The sequence below is a fragment of the Salvelinus sp. IW2-2015 genome, linkage group LG27 (genome assembly GCF_002910315.2).
Source record: "Salvelinus sp. IW2-2015 linkage group LG27, ASM291031v2, whole genome shotgun sequence".
In the NCBI taxonomy this organism is placed as follows: Eukaryota; Metazoa; Chordata; class Actinopteri; order Salmoniformes; family Salmonidae; genus Salvelinus; species Salvelinus sp. IW2-2015.
In genome coordinates this window covers 18154357-18172799 of record NC_036867.1, presented here as the reverse complement: position 1 = coordinate 18172799, position 18443 = coordinate 18154357, and the positions used below count along the sequence as shown (strand labels likewise).

The 18443-nt window shown below is 45.7% G+C and overlaps 1 protein-coding gene across 1 annotated transcript in view; it reads left to right on the top strand.

Moving 5' to 3' along the window:
- Positions 1 to 18443, top strand: part of LOC111953529 (limb region 1 protein homolog) — a 62908-nt gene that overhangs the window by 26767 nt on the left and 17698 nt on the right. The window contains exons 6-12 of the mRNA XM_023972880.3: positions 5215 to 5341; positions 6388 to 6456; positions 6745 to 6809; positions 7286 to 7358; positions 13932 to 14018; positions 15233 to 15309; positions 15779 to 15856. Of these exons, the coding sequence (XP_023828648.1) occupies positions 5215 to 5341; positions 6388 to 6456; positions 6745 to 6809; positions 7286 to 7358; positions 13932 to 14018; positions 15233 to 15309; positions 15779 to 15856 (576 nt within the window). The remainder of the gene's footprint in view (positions 1 to 5214; positions 5342 to 6387; positions 6457 to 6744; positions 6810 to 7285; positions 7359 to 13931; positions 14019 to 15232; positions 15310 to 15778; positions 15857 to 18443) is intronic.

Sequence of the window (18443 nt, the reverse complement as noted above, 5' to 3'; positions counted from 1 at the left end):
CTCTTTAATTATTTGTATTTTTTTTACTTATTTAGTTTTTACTATACACTTATTTTTCTTAACTGCATTGTTGGTTAAGGGTTTGTAAGTAAGCATTTCACTGTATGGTCTGTTGTATTTGATGCATGTGACAAATACATTTTTATTTGAATAAACGCGAGGAAAACATCAAAAGTAGCATACTGAAGCCTCTTCCTCCCTGTAAATCCCTTTTTCTGACTCGCYTCTAATGTATTGGCCATGGGAGCTTGGGCGCGAATGGCTCAGGTTCATTTAAAGGCTTTACATTTTTAAAACTAAAAAAGGGGAGTGTTTGTGAAGTATGAGTTTCACGGCATTGTTTTTTCCTCTCTCGCTGTACAAGACGGACGTGAAGCAAACGGTTTCCCACGCGCCCACTGCTGTGTCGTTGGGGCGAGTCTTTAGAAGTTTAGTTTGCGGCAGCTTTACACGGGGAAGCTTTCCAGTCCCCTCCAGACCAGCGACTCCCTCTCTGTTTTCTGTCTCTGACACGGCCGGGGCTGAAGGCCGGGACTGAAGGGTACGCTAATAAGGGCCCTTTGCATCTGGCGTCTCCTTAGCAAGCATAGGCAGAGAAGTGGACTGGCTGGGAGTGGTGAATTGGGGCCCCCTCCCTCCATCCCTTTGTCCCTCCATCCCACACGCTCCTGTCGGGGAGTGGAGCAATGGGCAGTGGGATGATCTCTGCCACTGTGCGCTGACTTGCTGCAGATGGATGGGGCTGGAGGGAAGGAAGCGCTCCCCCCCCCCCGCCACAGAGACCCCATGTCTGGGTCTCTGTGGCGCTCAACCTCTCCCATGCATCCCATGCTATTCTTTATTCTATCCGTCACTATAGTCCCTATCCTCCTTCCTTATTCTATTCCTCTCCTGTCCCCCTCTCTCTGTCTCTCTGCAACTCTGCCCGCCTCTTCTTTACCTTCCTCTGTTTTCTCCCTCTCCTCACTCGTTTGCTCAGACCTCGTTTTCTCACTCTCGCTGTCCCATCTCATTTCCCATCACGCTCTCATCTCTCTCTCTCTCTCTCTCTCTTCTCTCTCTCTCTCTCTCTTTCCCCTCTCTCTTTCTCTGCCCTGGGGATGCGGAGGGAATATCACACCATGGCACAATGACATTCAGCACTGTTGAAACACTGCATGTGCGCTCCTTTTGGGCCCTGGTCAAAGTAGTGCACTATGTAGGGAATAGGGTGCCATTGACGATGCTGACACTGTCTAGCTATGCTTCCCCAAGGACGCGCATGGGGATGCATGTATCCGTTCTGCTGTACATAGCAGTACCCAGATATGTCGTTTCTGATCCTACAGAGTAAGAGGGTGGCATTGAGCCATTCAGTGTTGGTATTAGGGCAACCAGTGATTCAGTGTAGAGGTCTTCACAGGTCCAAAAAGTTGGATCCGAACGGAACTGACCTCTGGATTTCCTACAAGAACACTAAACGGACCCGGTAAAAAATAATAAAAAGAGATACATTTTATTGTATCAGCTAAGTTTCCCTCTGGTTAATGTATTGGTTTAGGCATGCTGTAAGTCAGCAACTTCCCCTTAACCTAAAAGCTATAGTCTTTATGCAGAGCCGTGGTCGGGTCCACTAGGGTATAGCCGTGGTCGGGTCCACTGTAAGGTAGTTAAACCTCTAATTCAGTGTCCCTGGGTTGCTGGTGGTTTGGAATGGGTCTGGGTGAGAACACACACACAAGTGTAGGTTGTTGCGAGTGTGTGTCGCTGTGGTTGTTTAGATGCAGTCATCTCATACACACAGGGCAGTGTCCCTCACACACACACCCACACGTTTCTTGGAAGTATCTGATTCCCTGCTTTTCTAGTGGAGCTGCACTGGGCAGAGCAGGCAGCTAGCCCCACGCTCGACAGCGGTGCGGTGTGAGGATCTGGGAAGCTGAATAGTGGTGTACACATTTAGAATGGCAAGAGTAGAAACATTCAGCTCGGGCTGGCYCTCGGCTCTGGATGCCATGGCGCTCTCCCTTGCCTATTTTTTAAAACGCGTTAACTACGTTTTCCACGTTTTGATGATTGTGGCGACTGTCTGCAGTGCTTACCATCTTCAGTACTTAAGAAAATAATTGTGCTAATTTGTTATGAAAGAGCAACAAGGAGAATGCAGGGTATAAGTAATGGAATATGTTATGTGATACGTGATTAATTCAAAGCTTGCAATTCAGACCCCCTGCTTCCCAACACTTGGTCAACCTTTGTCTGACACTCCACAGACATAATATTAAGGGAGGTGACAGGCATTGCCTTTGCCCTAAATGATCTGAATGGGTAATGATTTGAGTCTTATAAATGATTGAGAGGCCTGGCCTAGAGGGAATACACCTTCAGCATGGCATAGGCTGCTGGTTAAGGTGGACCGAGGCACCCGAGCGGAGCCGCCTCTTGCAGCAGGCCATGCAAGGTTCTATCCATCCCGGAGCCTCCTTAAGAGTGTGTGTGTGTGTGTGTGTGTGTGTGTGGGATGTGACAGAAGTCCCTGAAAGCATTCCTCTCTCACCTCTCACCTCTGGGGACGAGATGCGTTCAGACATTCAACTGCTCTCCTCTTCTCCTCCACCATCTATCTATCTCTCCCCTTCCCTCCCTCTCTCCATCTCTCTCGGCATTGAGAGCTCCCTATTGGCCAGTTCAGCTCTGATGTGAGCCGCTAGACTGCAGCATCACAGTAGTTATGTACTCAGTGGGAGGAACTGAACACATTGGAGGATAGAGGTTTCAGTAAGCAGGTCAGGATAAAGGGCCTGTCATTAAACCATTTTAGACCCGTGCACTATTTAGGGAATAGGGTGCCATTTGAGACGAAGACATATTCCCTCTATACCACATGAGATGCTTCTCTAGATATGAGGTTTTCTAAGGTCTACTGAGGGAATGTCTTCATCTCAAATGGCACCCTATTCCCAAAATAGTGTACAACTTTTTTTGCCAGGGTCCATAGAGCTATATAGAGATTAGGGTGCCATTTGGGACGTAGACTACGTACAGTATATTCAAAACTCCTTTCCTCACTTTAGAGAATRAGTAGGTCTGCCTGCTGAGGTGCAGCAGATCGTACCAGACATGGCCACAATGGGGCGCTCTAGACTACTCCCACTGTTGTGCTAGAAAATTCTACACAGGTCCCTTCTATCTAGCCTACATGTGGGGGGGATACTTCAGTAATATGACAGTCTATGTGTCCCCCAAATGGCTCCCTATATTGTGCACTGCTTTTGACGTAGTGCACTATATAGGGAATACGGTGCCATTTGGGACACGAGCTTAGATTCAACAGCTCCACTGTCTGTGTGGAGAGACCGTGTGTTTGCAGAACGTGATTGATTTTCAAAATGGTTGTGACGATGGCGATAATGGTGTTTGAGATCATTGGTAGGCTAAGTGTTCAGTGTGTGAGATGTGGGCTCAGTGTTGAGTTCAGACTTTTAAAAAGCAGTTACATTACATGAGGATCACCTTCGAACAGAGGATCACTGCGTATTTATTTAATTGAACCTTTATATAACTAGGCTAGTCAGTTAGGAACACATTTTTACTTACAATTACGGCCTACTGGGGAACTGTGGGTTAACTGCCTTGTTCAGGGGCAGAACGACATATTTTTACCTTGTCAGCTCAGGGATTTGATCTAGCAACCTTTCGGTTACTGGCCAAACGCTCTAACCACTAGGCTACCTGCAGATATATATATATATATATATATATACCTGGCTATAAACAAATTCCACACAACAGTTAGCAGATCACCATTTACCTAGTAACAAATTGATCATAGCTGCCCAATTTGAGGCTAACCCACAAGCCCTGTGTAAGTCATGCGTTGCAGCCTATTCCTACAGTGCCAGACAGTATCTCCTCTACAGTGTTGTAAAACAGAGGYTGRSWRRRYYYWSYCARCCTATCTCCTTTAAAGTACACTACTTTTGTAGTGCACTAGATAATGAATATGGTGCCATTTGGAAGGCAGCCGCTGTTTCGCGTTCGTGTAGAGCCTGTCCGCCTCCACTAGCGGCGCGGGGGGTAAATGGACTCTTGTGTGAACAGGTAGAGAAGACTTTATTAACCACTCAGCAGTCTGTGACCCGGAAAACCCAAATTACCACAACTCCTGTCTGCGCTGGGCCGCAGGGCCGTGGGCGCGTTAAGAGCCCCCTAATCGTCCCCAGATGTAATGGGAGGCCTGCTCTTAATCTACACACAGGAGCGAGGCTTCACTTCAACTAGTTTTTTTATTTAACCGGACCCGGCTCTGAGTCTGGATAGGCCCCTTTTAATATACTGTTGTAGAAGGTGCTTTAACATGGTCTTCTCTGGGATCAGTTAACTGTGCGCGGGGCTGTAATATGGATCTGGGGATGCGTCCTAAACAGCACCCTATTCCCTAAATGGGTCACTACTTTTGATCAGGCACCTATGAGCCCTGGTCAAAAGTAGTGCACGACATAGGGAATATGGTGCCATTTGGGACATTCCCTGAATGTAAAGCAATGGCATTTTACAATTAGAGTGCAGCATTAGTTTGGGTGATTTTATAGAGAAGSCACTGTAGTAGCTACATTGATATTTGAAGTAACGTAGTGAGGCTGCAGCAACACTGGTTGTGGGGAGACTGCAGTGTCTGCATGGTTTCACTCTATGAACCAAGATTGCATCCCAAATGGCACCCTATTCAATAGTGCACCGCTTTTGATCAGGGCCCATACCAGCTCAGTGGCCTTGTGGGTAGTGTCCACCCTGAGATTGCAGGGTTGGGGGTTTGACCCCCCAGTCATACCACAGACTCTAAAAATGGGACCCAACGCCTCTCTGCTTGGCACTCAACATTAAGGTTAAGGATTGGGGTACCAATCTGTCGCACGCTACAGAAACAGGAGATTGGCCCATAGGGCAGGACGAGTCTTTCTGGCTCTCGCAGGGCTACCTACTTGTTTAACATAGGACTCTGGTCATGGGCTCTGGCCGTTTGGAACTGGGCCCAAGTGATACATTCAACTGATGGGTCATTTTTTAGAATGAGCTTGTTTTGCTGACCCTTCCTTGCCTCACTCAATTCCTAGGCAGTGTGAATAGCCTTAGGAGAACTTGGCAAAAATCACAGCTTTGTATGAATAAAAACTGTAACATGGCTGTTTTTGTTCATCACTTCTCTCTCCTCCATCTGTGTGTGTTTTCTCGCAGGGCATTAAGTCACGGGTTCTAGAGACCTTTGTGATGCTCTTCCTCCTCGGACTGCTCATCCTAGGAATAGTCTGGGTGGCGTCCGCGCTCATCGACAATGACGCAGCCAGTATGGAGTCACTCTATGGTAAGGCTATGGGGATTTTGTGTGTCACATGGCACACTATTCCCTATTTAGTGCACTACATTTGACCAGAGCTCTATGGGCCCTGGTCAAAAGTAGTGGACTATATAGGGAATGGTGCCATTTGGGACGCTACCTCTGTTTCTAGCTGTGTGGTTTGATGTACTGTACCAATCATAAGTTTGGACACAGCCAATTATTCAAGGGTTTTTCTTTATTTTGACAATTTTCTACTTTGTAGAATAATAGTGAAGACATCAAAACTGTGAAATAACACATTGAATTATGTACTAACCAAAAGTGTTAAACAAATCAAAATATATTTTATATTTGAGATTCTTCAAAGTAGCCACCCTTTGCCTTGATGACAGCTTTGTACACTCTTGGCTTTCTCTTAACCAGCTTCATGAGGTAGTCACCTGGAATACATTTCAATTAACAGGTGTGCCTTGTTAAAAGTTAATTTGTGGAATTTTCCTTCTTAATGTTTAAGCCAATCAGTTGTGTTGTGACATGGTCGGGGTGATATACAGAAGAGCCCTATTTGGTAAAATGACAAGAACAGCTCAAATAAGCAAAGAAAAATGACAGTCCATCATTACTTTAAGACATGAAGGTCAGTCAATCTGGAAAATGACAAGAACTTTCACCCAACCTCAACCCAAATGAGATGGTTTGGMATGAGTTGGACCGCAAAGTGAAGGAAAAGCAGCCAACAAGTGCTCAGCATATGTGGCACTCCTTCAAGACTGTTCGAAAAGCATTCCAGGTGAAGGTGGTTGAGAGAATGCCAAGAGTGTGCAAAGCTGTCATCACGGCAAAGGTGGCTACTTTGAAGAATCTAAAATATATTTTGATTTGTTTAACACATTTTTTGGTTTCTGCATGATTCCGTATGTGTTATTTCATAATGTTGATGTCTTCACTATTATACAATGTAGAAAATAGTAAAAATAAAGAAAAACCCTTGAATGGGTAGGTGTGTCCGAACTTTTGACTGGTACTGTATTTGTTCAGCTTTGACTAACATTTCATCCCTTTTCCTTCAGATCTCTGGGAGTTCTACTTACCATACCTCTACTCCTGTATATCTCTGATGGGGGGACTGCTCCTCCTGAGTGAGTATTGTTGTTGAATTAATAGGAGCATAATCAATGGAATATGTGCAAATGGAATATTATCTCAATTGATGATTGATGTGCGGCAGGTTCAGTAACATTTTTGATAGGGGCCTAAACTGTACAAGTGTACCAAGTTTCATGCTTTTATGAAAAAGTGTGTGGGGTGGGGTGGGGGGATAACATATGGCTTGGACTAGACGGTAATTTCTGTAGTAATCCCTAGGTCCCTAATGTGCTGGAAGTGTTTTGGTTGTGTCTCACCACTTGTAACTTCTTCATTCCCAGTGTGTACTCCTGTGGGCCTGTCCAGGATGTTCACAGTCATGGGCCAGTTACTAGTCAAACCAACCGTGAGTACTAACTTCCATTCCATGCTCTACCTCAAACGCCTTCATTGTGTTTTATAAGCGCCAGATGCCAGCCAAATAGCTGGCATACTAACCCTCATATGACTGGCTACCTAATTGACTTTAACAAATTGCAGTACAGCAGATGCCACATTCAATTTTAAAGTGRACAAATGTTTTTGGGGGAGCATGCCCCTCCACTACCTGGCTCCTTTTTTTCATTACGCTGGCTACTTCAGATTTTTGGGAACACATTGCTACATGTATTTATGTGTACTGTAAATATTTTAGTGACTTTATASGTTTGACCGACATGGACTTCTGGCTTTCCTCTGTCTGACTCTGAAATGGGTCATTTTTGCTATTAACATGCGCGACTTGTGGACACGAGGACTACAAACATGTCACCAACTCATCCACCCATCTGTTACTCTCCGGCCCCACTTCGGACCTTATTATAACCCATTTTGTCCCCTCAGATCCTGGAGGACCTGGATGAGCAGATTTACTGCGTTACTTTGCAAGAGGAAGCCCTTCAGAGGAGATTGAACGGTACGTTGTCAGTAGATCCTCGCCCAAATTTGCACCCTATTTAGTGCACTACTTTTGACCAGAGCTAGGGCTGTGAGGCAGCCAAATGACAACGTTCACTGTAATGACCGTTTGAATAGCGAAAACGACACACATTTTTWATTAAGAGACACATTTTCTCTTCTCAGCTCCTGACTACATGTGCTGCCATAGAAATGGAATGAATAGAAGTTCAGTGTTTCCCCTATATGCATTTAGAATGTGCAAATACATTTTTCGGTTTGGAAAAGGCTTTCAGTGTGACCTTAAATGACTAAAACCATACTGAAAGTATGTAAAACAGATACTTWAAKWMTTTTATTTAACCTTTAGTCAYGTAAGATCAAATTCTTYKRTACCATGACTGCCTACTGGGGAACAGTGGGTTAACTGCCATGTTCAGGGGCAGAACGACGACCTTGTCAGCTCGGGGATTCGATCCAGCAACCTTTGGTTACTGGCCCAACACACTAACCACTAGGCTACCTGCCGCCCCTTTACCTYTATATTTTTTATAATATAATCTTTGAGAACTACAAAACCTAATAAATGCAAGCTAGACAGTCAAGGAGAGGAAAAAAATAAGAATTTAGGAGTGTTTTTGGCATGYCTGGATTACTGACGGGGCACGCAGGGCACATGCCCAGAGGACCCGATTGGGGGCCAAATTGGTTTTGTTATACTGTTTGAGCATAAGAACACAATGGCAATACACGCCCATTACCCGACCCCAACAGGACCACCATCTATCCCTCTTTTTGATCCAGAAAAACCTTCTCTGTTGACTAAAACAAGCAGACGACAACAAAATTTGAAAAAGGTCGAGATTTTGCTGTGAGCCAATGGGGTAACCAAGGTAACCACAAGTTGTTTTCCTCACAGGCGGGCAGGGCCGAGATGTTCTATTTTAGTACCGACTGGGACTATGAGTTTACCTTTCAAATTACCAGTGTTAGAGGTTCCAAGCCTGTTCTATTCATTCTACTTCTATGGGTGCTACTGCTACAGGGTGGGGTGCATTGCCTAGGCAACCAAAGACTTGTTTGCTACAACGCCAGTGTTTGTTTTAGCAAGGAGCAATAGAGTTTCATCACGTTGTTAAGATTCCATGTTACCGCAGAAAGGGACTCAACCACACGAATGCCCGGCCATCCTATCTTCAGTCAGCTGTTGGTCCCCCCCCCATGACCGTCTGTTATACGGTAATTGTGCCAGCCCTAACCAGAGCCCTATGGCAATGCACTATAGGGAATAGAGTGCCATTTCGGACACAGACCAGGAAATGTGTTGGCACATTACAAGGAGATGACTGCACAATAGCAGAGGTGCATAAAGATGGCGGCCCCCATGCACTTACCACAAATTCCTAGTTTTTGCTCAGTTCGCCATATTGTACGTTGCTCTCCATTACTCTTTTTGTATGGTCGTTAGCAAAACGTAACTTCAAGACGCCGGCAATTTGGCATTTATTGGCACATTGAACCATATCGCACGCTATAGTTTTAAAACTCAGTGGATAGGGCTAAAGCTGATGTCCTGTCGTCTTTATGCACGTTCGCCATTGGGTCGGGATGGAGCGCTCCTGCACTGGAACCAATTAGCATTGACAAATCAGCCTCCCCACTCCACCCCTCTTTTTCTCATTCTCATTTGCTCCCTTCTCTCTCGTCCCCTCTCTTCCCCCAACAACTCTCTCTATTTCCCTGTCCTCTCTCTCCCCCRCTTTTTCTCTCTCGCTTTTTCTCTCTCTCGCTCTCTTTCTCTTTCTTTCTTTCCCTCGCTTGCTTTCTTTCCCTCGCTCTCTCTCTTTCACTTTTTCTAAAGGACAAGCTGCAGCTGCCATTGTCAGAGACCATAAATTACATTGGTGGAGAGTTTTAGAGTCAATTTAAGAACACGGCACACTGCCTTCCACTGGCACTACTGGCCAGGCGATTTCCTCATTTGATCTCTGGCCCCAGACTAGTAATGACAGGCCCCTCATTAGGAGGGAATTGAAATGGTCTTGGAGAATAGCTGTGTCTCAAATGGCACATAGGGCTCTGGTCAAAAACAGTGCACTGTGTAGGGAATAGGGTGCCATTTGGGACGCAGAATGTATTTATTTCTGATGGTGGTGTAGTAGATGTTGGTGAAACATGTTGATAGACTACTACTAACTAGGCCAGGGATGGGAAACTGGTGGCGGCCCCGCTTTTTTGCAGGCCCGGGATCAATTTCCAAAGACCCCCAAAAATTATTTWAAAAAATAAATTTTGGCTCTCAGTTGGGATCTCGACTTATTGTTGAGAGTTGGAATAGTAGAAAACACAAGGTGCCATTTCGAAATATGGTTGTGCATCAGCAGTTTTTCTCTTGTTATGTCAGTCACTGACATTCACTCAATGAGCCCATGTCAGCTAAACATTTTTAGATTGGTAAGTTAGTCTAGAAGCCAGCTATCTAAACTTACATTACCGACAGGGTTATCATTGATTTTGTTAGTCACTCTCACTCAGATATCATGCTAGCAACGGCAAACGTTTCTCTCCACCAAATGTGTAGAACTACAGGAAATAAGCTGTAAAATTGCACATTTTTCTCTCCACTCCATGTCAAAATGTGTAGATGTGCAGCGTTATTGCTTTACAACTGCAAAACCTTCTCTACTCCCCATGGTAAAAAGGAAATGAACGAAAAACGAAAAAGAAATGTTATTTGCTGTCAAGAGGGCCGCTAAAATGTTTAACTTGCAAAATACACTATTTGTCAACCTGCGTTGCCTTTTATCTACCTACGACCACTGTTCCCAAATTCCTTCTTTTAGTGTTGAAGAATCCCACAAAGCAGGAAGTATTTGGGGCGCCCGCCAAACGTACTTTAATATCAAGTGAGGCACGCAACCAAGTGTACAGATGCAAGTAAATAAAGAGGATGAGTGTCTTTACAAACCAGGGAGGTACGGAAGATTGCTTGTGCTGATAGCGCTGTTGTCAAACGCTACGCCGGTTGCTCCTCTCAATAGGTCTGCTATTTAGCTGTTTGGTTTCCTAGGGCTTATGCCAAACGCTGGTGCTTTGAACACCTGATAAAATAAGTGTAATCTGTTCCTTATCACCGGGACGAGGGTTTGATGTCGCCGTGAGTTGGAACACAATAACCCCACTCCACGACTTCTCCAGTCCACCGGGGCGGCGCGGCCCGACTCCACCGCTCTCCCGTGGTGGAGAGAGCGAGAGCTAAGCAGCTGGGAGAAGAGCTCTCGCTCAGACGCTAAGTAGCGAGATCCGTGTCGCCTTATCGGGAATCCCAGGAATGTTATTTTTTTTGTTCACCACACACACACACACACTTGGGTGTAACTCTAAGGGTATGAGTGGCGGGTGAGGTTCCCTCTGATCTTTTCGGGAAGGGGAGAAGGAGGAAGAGGTTCAGGGATAGTTCACAGGACACACTCCACAAGCGCCCAATGTCCTCCTCGCTTGGCTTGTGTCCTCTGCATCCCTCGCCTGCCTGGCCGTAGATTAGACCTGTCTCATTACACTTTGTTTATGTTTGCTGTTTTGGATTATCTACCGATCAATGGATTGGATTGATCTATATTTACTCTTCGGGGTTTTGAGTTTGCATCTCTTCTCTGTGCAATTACATCCCAAATAGCATTTAGGATTTGGTTGTTTGCTTTAGATGAGCAGGAGCGGTGGGTTTATTCGGCTGAGTGGCTGTGTGTGTGTGTGTGTGTGTGTGTGTGTGTGTGTGTGTGTGTGTGTGTGTGTGTGTGTGTGTGTGTGTGTGTGTGTGTGTGTGTGTGTGTGTGTGTGTGTGTGTGTGTGGTGTGTGTGTGTGTGTGTGTGTGTGTGTGTGTGTGTGTGTGTGTGTGTGTGTGTGTGTTTACTCTGCGAGAGGTTTGATAGGACCATATGAACCGCAAGGAGACGCGCAGTGACACGCTCATTACAATATCAGATCTGGCTACCCTAGCCAGTGATGGGGAGCAAGCTTGTCCTTTTGAAATGCACAGTGTTGCATAATTTATCTGCATATGTAATTCGTGTCAGGAGAATTGACATTATGCATAGTTTTACATTGGCCTGACAAAATGATGTGTCCTGAGCCCCCTCCACCAGGTGTCCCTGTTTGTTTGCTATGCTGTAGCCTATTTTATTGAGAGAGTCTAGCTATGTCCCAGTTATCTCTCCTTCCTCCCAAAGTATGCACTTGTTCACATCCCTTGACTGAAAGGAAATGACTGGTATAAGAAATATGGCCGAAACATTTACCCCATGCCTCCACCAATCCAATAATTTTAGATTTGTGGGAAGGAGCGAACAAATACACACTTCAGGAGAAAGGAGATATTGGGACGTGTTGTTCGTTAAGTTACTGCAGTTTGATGCATTGAGATAAATTAAGTGTGTTGGTCATTTTAGGAAATGGATTATGCAAAGTTAGGCTACATATGATATTATCCAATGTCACAAAATGGATTAAGATATCCAATTATCCCTCTTTTGACTCTTTTTTTCCCCCCCTATACTTCTGGCCTTTTCTGAAAAGTGCCCATGCCTATGTAGTTTACGGCGTTCTATAGTGAGTGACAAGGATGGTTTCGATTTTGAACCTTATGCCACATCTTCGGACGCAGCAGCTAATTAGGCGAGAGGGCKACGTAACAATGGCCCTATGCTAATGTGAAGGCCTTGCACCAGAGCTAGTCCAGTATTCCAGCTCCAGTCCACGGTTGTGTCCAAAAGCACCCCATAGGGCTCTGGACGAAAGAAGTGCACTATATAGGGAATAGGGTGCCATTTGGGATGCAGCGCAGACATGAGCTAAGCTGCTGTCTTAGTTGAGGCTCGCTAGCCCCTCTGGTTCCCTCTGTGTGTTTCGCGGCAGRAGCAGCGTGCTCTGGTCCAGATGCTATGCGGCACGATGACCTTGCCAACGCCTCCGTCCGTCGCCTCCGCATGCTGCTTAGCATAATGCTAGGTGACGTAATCGCTAAACTAATGGTGAAGGTTGGAGAGGAGAAGTTTCATTATTTTCGGCAGCAGTGGCAGCGTCGGTACGTGCAGGAACTCTGGAACTTTTTMGGGGGACTGCTGTCTCCTCTGCTGCCAGTACCTTAATATATCTTGCTTGAAGGATGTCACGTCTTAAAATGCTATTATTCACTTTTCCTTTATCGTCTGCATTGTTTTTTTTATCATGTAATGATTTTGTTCTTGGTTGGTGGTCAGATAATTTGATGTTCCTAATAATAGTCATGGCTAGTTGGAACTTTTTTTAAAAATATTTGTTTTATTTCACCTTTCTTTAACCAGGTAGGCCAGTTAAGAACAAGTTCTCATTTACAACTGCGACCTGGCTTGAAATTGATTTGGAGTCGGTGTAGTAATAGGATTACTGTGATAAGGTGATGGCTGAGGATTTTGTTTTGCATACGTTCTCCAGATAGATGAGATGTCTTGTGGCTGAACAGTCACGGTGCCCCTCAGGACTCGATGTTGGGTCCGACTCAATTCTCAAATCACGTCCTGTTGAACTGCTCGTGACATTTCCTYTTGCATTGTGACTGCATTTGGTTTGAGGGTTCAAAGTTTCCCCAACTGCGTTCCTAGGACAGGTATTAGGCAGGGCACAGACAGGATCCACTCAGTTTTTTTCTCCCTCCACTTACTCTATCCTTTTTTCCCTTTCTCGTTGTATCCCAAAGCCCATCCAGACAGGGTGTGTCATAATAGTTGGGGGGYAAAATATTTGATCAAAGTGATTGGTTCTTCACCCCTGTAACAAAGATGAAAGATCATCTTTTTATTGCACGCTAGTAACAGTGTAACACTGAACTAATTGGTCTTGATCTGCCAATCKCCCCAGGGGATGCAAATGGATACTCTTCCACTTGGCTTTGAGGGCTCCAACCTGTACGTCAAGGCTGGAAGGAAAACAGAGTAAAACAGATCAATTAGCCTTAAATGAGCTGCCCTTGTGGTTTTCCTGGAGAATCCCTCGCTGTCTTCTCCCTAGCCCCGGGACCAGTTGGAGCATGCACCCGTTCGCTCGCTAGACAGCATTGACACAGGAGATTATTTTTACTTGTTTGAGAGACCACATTGTTATGTACAAAGCAGGATTACCCGTTCAGATGGGATTTCTTAATAAAATAGGAGAAATGCCATAAAGGTTGAGAGTAGAAACTACAGAGATGAAATAGTCATGCTTTTTAATAGAAGCTTTAGTGCAACCTTTCTGGATAAAGAACTGCACTTACGTGAGCAGTGACTGAAAATGCTTTATTTAACTGTTAAAGGGAGACTTCTTGCCATGACTATTAATTATTGTTGAACATTAATCATGTGTAGCTAATCGAACTGTGTCTAGCCTCCCTGTTTTTACAGAATTAACAAATATACCTTTTCAGTTATTTGGCAGATATTTGGCAGTCGAATCACAATGACTACGTGGCGCGTGAGTGATTGAGTGAAGTGTAAAGATAAGTTAAAAGCTTGATAAAATGACATTCCTGAGACCCTTATTTGATGTCGTCCCCCCCCCCCCCCCCCCTTTTGTCCGCAGGGTCGACATCTCACTCTCATTCCCAAGGAAGTGCTCATCGACTCAACAAAGAATTGGATGTCGTCCGAGATCAGAGGAATAAACTGGGTGAGTTGTTGGTGCCGCATTATGCTTTCTCGAATTATAATATGTATGGACAGATGCCGTCTTTCGGGACTTTGAATTTCCCATTGAAACGTATGCAAAGAGGTAGGCTTTTCAGATATTGCTGAGAGCCAGCGAGCCTTTCTTTTTCCCCTCGGTCTTATTTCTTAATTTGGACACGTCCCAAAGCATTTCTGCCCGATAATTATTATTTTCCATCCTTTTTAGGATATTATAAATGAGGTACAATGGGTGCGCGCCAAGGCTTTTGGGGGTTGGGAGGGGGAGATGAGGCCACAAAAGGCACTTAGGATATTGGACAAGATGCAAACTTTTATATTGTGCCCAGCCTTTTAGTGATGTCATTAATTTAGCAGGAGGGTGCATATAGAGTGAGCCTTGGCAAACGTCACAGGCCGCCCAGCCTAGCACAAGGGGAGGGAGAGCGATGGAGGGGGGGGTAAGAGAGAAGGATAGAGGGCAAGTCAGTCAAGCTAGTCGTAAGGACACTGGACCACAGTGTTATAAAGGGATTTCAGAAAGGACATTACATCACATGTCCTTTACTGTCCTTGGCCCATGCTGTTGTGTACTCTTCCGTCAGTCTTCAGCAGCTATCAATGCTGACATAATACTATTATAAGGCAGATTCTCAATGTGTGGAACGATTAAAAGTTGGAGACTTATTCTCTGCAACCATCTATTTATGTCAGAACAAGAAGGCAGATCGGTAGCGGCACGGTCTGTCATCCTTTAACAGGTAGACCTATAAATCAAGTTGTTCATTTCAATCTCAGCTTTCAGTTTCATCTGTACTCCGTCATTGTTTCTATATAGGAAGATAGACTAATTAAAGAGGAAGACTTACCTTCTGGGCCCTGATGAGAGAGCAGATAATGTTGGTGCCCACACTCACGATATGTTTTACCAAACCAAGTTGTACTAACTCTATAAATAAACCCTGAAGCCATGAGGTTTCACTATTCACTTTTTGATATATTTATGAAACAGTTTAGGAAAACAGTCTTTAATATCGTAAGTGATTCACTCTTGATTGATTTGAGGTATTGGTCGTATTTGCCCAAATGGTTAGAATCCCGAACTCAATGAATGTGGTGGTTTCCCAACTCTGACCTCTCTCCCCATCTCTTTCTTTGTCTTTCTTTCTCATCCTCTCTCTCTCTCTCTCTCCTACCTTCCCTTCTTCCCTCCCCTAGAGAGGAGGAAGAAAGCGTCTGCATGGGAAAAGAACCTGCTCTACCCCATTGTGATGTTAATACTACTCACAGGGACGGTGAGTATTCAGATTGATAGTACTGCAGCCAGTCACTCCCACGAAAGCCCCCCAACCAACCAACCACCCCCTGTTTCCCAATGGCATATGAAGCATAAAGCCTTGGTGGCTGCTGGGGAGTTCTCCCTGGTCAACTTAGTTTGCAATCTCAAATGGCACCCTATTCCCTATGTAGTGCACTCCTTTAGACCAGAGCCCTATGGCACCCTATCGTTTGCCCGGTCGTGTTAAAGAAAAGGCTCCGCTAAATAGTCACACCGCTGAAGCAGCTGGGCTTTCGATTGAATCCCCCATGTAGAGTAGTCTGCCTCTTTAACATGCTCCTGTTGTACAGCAGCAGTGTGGGACTGCTTACAGAATACACACTTTGCAGAGTACAGACAAACAAACCGATGATTAGTTCTGTCTTGTCTTTGACTTAATCTTTTTAGCTAAATCCCTCTGTTTCTCAACTCCTCCTCCTCTCTAGACCATCTCAGTCCTACTGGTGGCGCTGAATATCCTCTATCTGCTGGTGGATGAGACTGCCATGCCAAAGGGATCAGAGGTAGGCTATAATGGCGAGAGAGACTTACTTCCTGTTCCCCTTATGAACAGATTCACATCGGAGGCCGTTTTTTCTTATACAAGCCCTAACGCACGCACACACAGGTAAATCCGGAGCGAGGCAGCTACTGAACTAGACCGCTGCGAAGGTGCTTGGCAGTCGTCGGGGACATAAATCAAATTCCGGATATGCTCAGGTGCATGTTGGGAAGAAAGGAAAGAAAGCTCTGGGCCAGATGTTTATCATAGCAGAGCTGGCCTGGATGCCTTTTTTGTCGTGCTGCTGCTCATTGAAAGTCATTTCACAGCGGCATGCAGATGAAATGTGTGATGTCTACGGCAGGTGAAATAAGCTGCTTTACCCTCTGTGTGTGTGGGGGGGGGGGTTCAGTCAGTAGCTCTGTGTGGACCAGGCAGACCAGGTGAACTCCTGTTATGAGTCTGACTGGAGAACCTAATACTCTTGCATGCAATGTACTTCCTTCATCTCGTTTCATCTGCTACAACCGAAGTGTGTGTTGTGCGCTAGTCTCTTGTGTGTTTTCCTTTCGTCTGACTAAGGCAACAAAAGGTATCTTCTTTCTGCCTCATTTCTCAGCTCGTCTTACGGGCGACCGTCCGCCCTCCTTCTCGACATTCCAATTATTTTGTTGAGGAGATATTTTCTTTGGCATGACGCGTTGCAGAAAATCCCCCAAATTATGCTTGTCATGCAGCTTGATTCCTGCCTCCCTCCTCCCCCTGACAGCCACAGCACAGCTAAATGGTTTACGCGTTTGATGAGCTGGAAGGATGCCACGCCTCTGATCTCACATCGCTACGGCGACAGGGGGTGGGGGGGGTTGCGTCCCAATGCCCTCATACGCCGCCTATGCGCTCAGAGAGAAGAGGGCGAGAGGGAAAGGAGGAGGGGAAAAAGGGGGAGAGCGGGAGGACTGGGCCAGGTGGGATAAAGAGATGGAGAAGGGACAGGGAGAAAGGAAGATGGAAGGGGGGGAAAAGAGAAGGCCCGTGACCTCCAGACTGTGGGAAAGTCAAATGAGCTGTAGGGCCAGGAGCAGAGTACAGCAGCACAATGGAACGGCACTGCGGATGTTTGTCCGTCCCCTCCCTCCCCTCTCTCGCTCCCTCACAACACCGCGTGGCACTCGGCATACTGAGTACCACAGGCTGCTCCGACCTCCAGCATCCTCCACCTCTGACTCAGACAGCCTGGGAGGAGAGGAGGCCGATCCAATCAGGACAGGGCTTTTTACAGCTTGGCGAACGGGTGTTAAGAGGACCAATCATTATTATTATTGTTTTTTTAAGTGTTATTGCCGGCTCGTCCCCTGTGGAATTAGGGCCGTCACAGCATCGCACGGGTTTTAGTAAAAAGCTGAGGGATGGGCCTGAAGAAATGTAACCACTCTAAAATTCATTAGAGCTCTTGATGAAACGACTGACCAATCCAAGATAAACACATTCATAGTTTTAAGCGTATTTTTTGTCTCCAAATATTGGAGTAAAACAGGCTCCTATTTTGGGTTCTGATGGGCGTCTGACAGTTGAACTAAGCTCATGAGGCGTTCATAAGTTCTATTCTTCACGAGTCATTGAGTGTGTTTCATTCATTTCTAAATCCCAAAAATGGATGTAGCAACTGGATTGTCCCTTTTTTTAAGGTTACAATTGGGGAAGGGGAAGCTGATCCTAGATCTGTACCTAGGGAACCTTCATCCAGAGCCCCACCTTCCCTGAACCTTTGACTGATGACTCGGGTTGCAAAATTCCAGGAACTTTCAATAAATTCCCTGGTTTTCAAGAAATCCCGGGTTGGAGGATTTTCTGCTTATTCCCTCCCTATTCCGCAAATCCTCCAACTGGGATTTTGAGAAAACCAGGGAATGTATTGAAAGTTCCCCGAATTTTGTAACCCTACTGATGACAGTCAGTTCCTTGTCAGTCTGCAGCTTTGCAACACAAAAAACCCCATCTTAATCCACAGAATATATTTTTCTTTCTTTCTGTTATTATCCGTCATTAAAACTATGTGAAGTACATCAAAGTGTGGAGGAGGACGGGACACACCTGAAGGGCCCAGCTGGCCCCGACCGCTGTGTGTGTACACGCTCTGCGCTCGGGCTCACGACCTCACCTGCACACAGGTGCTGCTCACCGCTAATCCCAGAAGCAACAAACACACCAAGGCGTGTCTGAATGAGCCAGCCGCGGCAGGCTGCGACCGACACCGACCTTACCCTCTGCCCCAGCCCGCCCCAACCCACCACTAGAATGCAAAGGAGACCAGGTTGGAGAGAGGCGGATTGAGAAAGCTGCCACGTACACACACACACACACACACACACACCTGCCACTTTGACATGTTAATATCTTTACAAAATGGCAGAACGGTAACACTGAAGAGTTTACCTTTCCCATAACGTTGACACACACAAGCATAACACACTCCCTCTCCCACACACACAACCCCTCCCGCTCCACTATTAATAGATGACACCAGATGCTGTGTGCTAATTCTCTGAGGGGGCCTCCGCGGCACATCTCTACAGTAAGCTCCTTTAGATGCCACTTGCATAAAAATGCAT